This window comes from Geosmithia morbida (assembly GCF_012550715.1).
Source record: "Geosmithia morbida isolate 1262 chromosome Unknown scaffold_3, whole genome shotgun sequence".
Classification (NCBI taxonomy): Eukaryota; Fungi; Ascomycota; class Sordariomycetes; order Hypocreales; family Bionectriaceae; genus Geosmithia; species Geosmithia morbida.
The window spans coordinates 1,576,716-1,583,083 of NW_023336190.1; the positions used below are offsets into that span (position 1 = coordinate 1,576,716).

Below are 6,368 nucleotides of genomic sequence, written 5' to 3' on the forward strand. Positions count from 1 at the left end.
TTGATGGTTTTGTTGTATAGATATGGGTCATTGCCGCGGCTCTTGACCTGTGGCTCCTGTGGGGAGGGCGGAACTATTGCCGCGGAATAATACGGAGAGCCACAGAAGGGGCCACTCTCTCCAGTTTCTGGGGGTGGGAAGAAAAACCACTCCGAATCTCTTTGCTCTCTTCTCTTCTGTCAACATACACTTGATTGCAGAGATTTCGTGCTCAGATCCGTAATATCCTGACGAGAAACCCCCCCCCCCCCCACCCGGTATAACACACAATGCTTCGAACTCTGTCGGCGTCGGGTAGCGCCGGAGCTCTTCGCGCAGCTGGTTCGGCTGTGCCGAGGACAACGGTCGCGACGGCGCTCACATGCCGCCAGCAGCGTCGATACCACAACCCGTCAGCTTGCCGTACTACTACCCCACACGTCCCCTCTTCTCTGCGATCTCCCGGCTACCGCAGCTTTCATAGCACCACCACCAACATGGCTGCCAACACCCGAACTGAGAGCGATGCCTTTGGCGAGATTCAGGTCCCCGGTGACAAGTACTGGGGCGCCCAGACGGAGCGCTCGCTGGAGAATTTCAAGATCAACCAGCCTCAGGACCGCATGCCTCCTCCCATCATTAAGGCCTTTGGTATCCTCAAGGGTGCTGCCGCCACTGTCAACATGCGCTACGGCCTAGGTATGCTTGCTTCTTCCATCATGTTCTGACATCATGTCCGGCCTCATGTAGGATCTCTTGTCTCTTCACACTGTTGGAACTTCCAGTGTACACATACACGCACACACACACACACACACACACATATGTATATATATATATGTGTGTATATATATATATCCGAGGGGCCTGCGTCGCTAACATGATTTCTTCTCATTACAGACCCCAAGATTGGCGAGGCCATCAAGCAGGCTGCCAAGGAGGTTGCCGACGGCAAGCTGATGGACCACTTCCCTCTGGTCGTCTGGCAGACCGGCTCCGGCACCCAGACCAACATGAACGCCAACGAGGTCATCTCCAACCGCGCCATCGAGATCCTCGGCGGCGAGATGGGCAGCAAGAAGCCCGTCCACCCCAACGATCACGTCAACCGCAGCGCCTCGTCCAACGACACCTTCCCCACGGCCATGCACATTGCCGCCGTCCTCGAGCTCGAGGGCGACCTGCTCCCCGCCCTGCACAGCCTCCGCGCCGCTCTCCAGGCCAAGGTTGACGAGTTCGAGGCCAAGAAGATCATCAAGATTGGCCGCACCCACCTTCAGGATGCCACCCCCCTCACCCTGGCTCAGGAGTTCTCCGGCTACGTCGCCCAGCTCGACTTTAGCATCAAGCGCGTCGAGTCTTCGCTCCCCGACCTGCGCCTTCTGGCCCAGGGTGGTACCGCCGTTGGCACCGGCATCAACACCTTTGTCGGCTTCGCGGAGGGTATCGCCGAGGAGGTCACGCGCATGACGGGCACCGAGTTCAAGACTGCGCCCAACAAGTTCGAGGCCCTGGCCGCCCATGACGCCATCGTCCAGGCCCACGGCAGCCTCAACACCGTTGCCACCTCGCTCACCAAGCTGGCCCAGGACATCCGCTACCTCGGCAGCGGCCCCCGCTGCGGCCTCGGCGAGCTGGTCCTGCCCGAGAACGAGCCCGGGAGCAGCATCATGCCCGGCAAGGTCAACCCCACCCAGTGCGAGGCCCTCACCATGGTCTGCGCCCAGGTCATGGGTAACAACGTCGCCACCACCATTGGCGGCATGAACGGCCAGTTTGAGCTCAACGTCTACAAGCCCCTCGTCATCCGCAACCTCCTCCACAGCTCCCGCCTGCTCGCTGACGGCATGCGCTCGTTTGAGAAGAACCTCGTTGCCGGTCTCCAGGCTAATGAGGAAAAGATTGCCAGCATCATGAAGGAGTCGTAAGTCTTGAACCCTCCACCCCTCCCCCACATTTTGGGGGAGAGGAAGAAGGAAGAAAATATTGATGAAAACTAACAACTGGATACAATGCGCAGTCTCATGCTTGTTACCTGCCTTAACCCCAAGATTGGCTACGACATGGCCAGCAAGGTCGCCAAGAACGCTCACAAGAAGGGTCTGACTCTCAAGGAGAGCGCCATGGAACTCAAGGCCCTGACCTCGGAGGAGTTTGACGAGCTCGTCAAGCCCGAGCTCATGGTTGGACCCAAGCCCTACAAGGCTTAGAGAGGAGGAGAGAAAAATCGGACGAATTGTGTTCGCCGATGCAGTTACCTCATGCAGATGCCGCATTCGGAAGGCGCGGTGACGATTGTCGCTATATGTACCAATAATATGTCATAGCATATTCAATTTGCAAAGATTATTCTTGACCTTGTTTGGCATGAGACTGGATTGTAGATTGAGTGATATATTTAGAGAAAGAAAGCGGATAGCGTATACGTGATGGAATGGCCTTGATGAGTATTGATAGTCATTACGTATACTAACGTTTGGGCCGTTTCTACTACGAGCAGGAATGACTAGTCGTCGGTACTGACTAGCATAGTGGACAGGTGAAGTTATATTGCGAGACTTCCAGGAACGTCTTAAATATCGAAACCATGAATCTTGCGAAATGTATAAGGTGTACATTTAGACAACAAACTGTAGCTAACATTCGTACTCTTCCAGATTTGACAATTCATGAGCATAGGGTAGACCACGATAAGTAAACATCAACCGGTGAAGGCAATCTGATATTCCTATGGCATATGAACACGTTTCCGGACACAAAGAACGTCTTCGGTTACAAGAAAACAAAAAGAAGACCACTAGTTGAGCCGGTTAAGGCTTTCGAGAAAAAAAAAAAATCCTGCATTTGGTTTCATAGGTTTCCACCAAGAGTGGCCATACCGCCACCCATTCACTGGAGTGAATACTCTTTACCCGTATGATGGAAACGTGTGCTGGGTAGCGTTGTTCCTCTCTACGGACAAGATTGTACCAAGCCACAAAATGCTATGATTACAGCGCTGCTGCCTCGAGTATACGGGCCATAGTTGTGTGCACTGTCTCTGGTCTCAAACTTTGGCTTCCAGACCAAAGAACCTGTTAGAAATCAAAGTGAGGGAATCTTGATGACGTCTTTCGTTTGCATCCGTATGTGGGCACGGCTTGCCTCACTGCAACATATATGACGTAGGATATGAAGTAATGAACTCGTGGAGAGCAGTGGGAAGGCAGCAAAGCCCATCATAGCTTTAAAAGAAGGAAGGAGCACTGTAATGTTCTTGTATCCTCCATATCTTCTCATGCTAAATATTGCATCTTCATCGATTTCTTCTTACTTCGCCGAACAACACAATCATGTCGGGATACTCCAACGTCGGACAATCGAGTGTCTACGAGGCTGGCGACCAGCGCAACATCAAGACCAGTGACCTCCACAAGCAGGAGACAAACCCATATGCCGAAGGCCAGGCCAACTCTCACATCAACATCGATTCGAGTGAGTGCCAGACATGCAGGCCCATCTATCAGGGACCTGCGGAGTGCTGACATACGCAACAGAGGATGAGCGTTCCATCGCCAACAGGCTAGCCGCAGAGGAGGTATGTGTACTCGTGAATGGCTTCATATTTCTCCAACATCGGGCTGATGTACAACTTGCAGAAGAGGGACAAGTCCTCTCATGATGACCCCGAGGTTGCCATGTCCAAGAAGGATCCCACTCTTCCGGTCGGTAACCCAAGACAGAACAGAATTATGGGAAGGCCATCTTCAGTTGCTAACCAGACACAGGCCGTTATGCATGGCAACGAGCCGTCCAAGGGTGCCAAGATAGATGCCGAGCTCCGAGAAGAGGAAGAAGCTATAATGGCCAAGAAGAAATAAAAGTTGCGACATGTTGTCATGTTGTACATATTGTACAGTTAGTATTATAGCATCTTCTATACAAAGGGTCAGGAATGATTCAAGGAAGTTAACGTGCACGGTGGGTCATGGGTAACCACCCTTAGCACAAGGAAACAACAAAGGGACGAAGACCTCTGTGTCCAAACACTACAAAACTACGTGACTTGGCTGCTACGCATCGCAGTGGTATCGCATTGAACGTATGGTCGGGATTGAAACTTTTGTTTCGTCGAGCTCGGAGGGCTGAGAGGATAGTACAACTAGAGATTGTATAATGCATTAGCACGCTGACTCTCAAGCGTAATGAATCAAGACATTGATAGATTGCAGTAGAATCCTGATAATAGTTCAGAATATGTAAGAAATGAATATCACGTATCCACCTGGTATAGCGACTCCGGCAAGAGTGCCACCAGGAGAAATCAAACGCAAATTACCTCATCATAAGAACAGGATGTATGGCAAGAAAGGAAAAGAAAAAAAAAAATCGTGATATAGCTTACCTTGCGAGGTCAGAACATTTCAGACTTTACCAGTACGGTTTTGAAGGCCGTGTCTGGTAATAGTGGAAGAAGGAAGAAGGAGGAAGTTTCGGAGACAGCCTTCTTTTATGTTGTGAGGAAGGCTAAGAAAAAATCGCGAAGGGAAAATTTCCTGGACAGAAGAGCCCCACCAATAATATTAGCCTGAGGTTTGGCCCGGGCGTGGCAAGGAAAATAAAGTGGCACGTGCAATCTGCGGAACATCGGCTAAACCAGACTTCCGATAATTTTGGTTAGGGCACTCAATATTTTCTGCCCGCACACGCAGATAGCCCTGAAGTGCATCAAAAAGTAATTAGTGATTTATCGGCTCAAGAAAACATCCACCTCCGACCTCCGAACGGTAGACAATTCACGATAACTGGTACGAAGCACCCCTAAACCCTTGCCTAGATTCTCGACAATCTGTTTTTCTTCAAAAAGACACAGAAAGTATTGTTTCCTGAAACAAAAGGACCTGCAAGCTGACGCAGGACGCACCGACAAACAGAAAGCCGTCGACACAATGGGTGAAGCGCTGATTGAGGGATCCAACTGGCGCCTCGTTGAGGTTGGCCGCGTCGTCGCCATCAACGGTGACGACCACCCCCACGCTGGCAGGATTGCCGCCATCGTCGAGATCATCGACCACAAGCGCGTACGTCTTTCTCTACCTTATGAATCCCTTCTGTTACTGGTCTCCGGATCCGGACCCACGGGGGTGGATGGAAATGAAAAAACAGACACAAGAGGCGACGGACAAGGAGAAACAGGAACAAAAAGAACTAACACAGGATTCTCGCAACAGGTTCTCGTTGAGGGCCCCTCTTCCGACCCCGAGCTCGCCTGCCCCCGTCAGCCCCTCCGCCTCTCCAGGGCTCTCCTGTCGCCCCTCGTCGTCGAAGGCCTGACCCGTGGCGCCCGCCACGCCAAGCTCAAGAAGGAGTGGGAGTCGTCCGAGATTGACGCCAAGTGGAAGGAGACGAACTGGGCCAAGAAGCGCGACCAGATCGCCAGGAGGAACGGCCTCAGCGACTTTGACCGCTTCAAGGTCATGCGCCTCAAGAAGCAGCAGCGCTTCGAGGAGCGCAAGGCTCTGGCCAAGATCAAGGCCTCGGCATAAATTGATGGGTTTCTTGTTATTGGGAGTCACAAAATGGGTAGTTGGAAGCTGGCATATTAGATTGTGGGAGAGAGGCGAGGAGGGGGATCACCATCATCCTCGGTGGATCCGGGAAACAGGCATCGGCGGAAGAGCAATATTTCTTTAGCGACCCGCCGATTCTGTTATGAACACGCCTGGAACACACAACACCTCTCTCCTATATCGTCCTTATGAAAACAAAAAAACAAAAACAGGGGGACTGTATGTCACATCTCTCATCTTCATGATGAATGGCGTCAAGACGGAAATCCACATACCAAAAAATGAATTCAACGCAAGGGAAACCAATGATTGTGACGTGTTGTGTATGTGGGTGTGGGTGTATGTGTGCGTGCGCTTATTTGTTGTGCATGGATAGAAATATGTACCAAACTCAAATAGAACTGCCAAAGAATCATTCGGAGCATTTTTGCATTATTTCTTGATCCAAGAAATTCAGTAGTGTTATAAAACTTGTAAATCCTTAAGTCTCCTGTACTCTGCTCATGTACGTCGTCATGTTCCTCTGCTCTGGGACTTGAGAGGGAAATCGAGATGATGTTCCCTCCTACCAAACCTGCCCAACTTACCTAATCGGGAATAGCCCGCTGAGGACACACCACCAAACCCTAGAATTTCGCATCAGAAGTTTCGCTTCACAAATCGACGACGAAAGCAACAATCGGGCCAAACAAGGACATAAGGGTCAACACCTCAGTAAGTACCCATGAATGATTGCCCGCCGATTCTCTTCCAGGCAAAATTCCCTTCAATTCGAACCAAGTCACGGAGCGCGCGCGAGGAAGGGCCCTTTTTCAAAGGCTTCTCTTTTTTTTCTCTTGC

General features: G+C 51.2%; 3 protein-coding genes across 3 annotated transcripts; all 3 read left to right on the forward strand.

Annotated features, from left to right (window-relative positions):
• Positions 1-269: 269 nt before the first annotated feature.
• GMORB2_5411 (fumarate hydratase, class II) lies at positions 270-2,189 on the forward strand (the record flags this gene model as incomplete). Its single annotated transcript, XM_035467385.1, has 3 exons — positions 270-656; positions 969-1,903; positions 2,000-2,189. The coding sequence occupies 3 exons, from the start codon at positions 270-272 to the stop codon at positions 2,187-2,189; spliced, it is 1,512 nt and encodes a 503-aa protein (XP_035323397.1).
• A 1,122-nt stretch (positions 2,190-3,311) lies between these two features.
• On the forward strand, positions 3,312-3,839 carry GMORB2_5412 (uncharacterized protein; the record flags this gene model as incomplete). The annotated part of the gene is made up of 3 exons (XM_035467386.1): positions 3,312-3,453; positions 3,516-3,556; positions 3,618-3,839. The coding sequence occupies 3 exons, from the start codon at positions 3,312-3,314 to the stop codon at positions 3,837-3,839; spliced, it is 405 nt and encodes a 134-aa protein (XP_035323398.1).
• Positions 3,840-4,907: 1,068 nt separating this feature from the next.
• Positions 4,908-5,504, forward strand: GMORB2_5413 (large subunit ribosomal protein L14e; the record flags this gene model as incomplete). The annotated part of the gene is made up of 2 exons (XM_035467387.1): positions 4,908-5,039; positions 5,190-5,504. The coding sequence occupies 2 exons, from the start codon at positions 4,908-4,910 to the stop codon at positions 5,502-5,504; spliced, it is 447 nt and encodes a 148-aa protein (XP_035323399.1).
• Between the last annotated feature and the right edge of the window lie 864 nt (positions 5,505-6,368).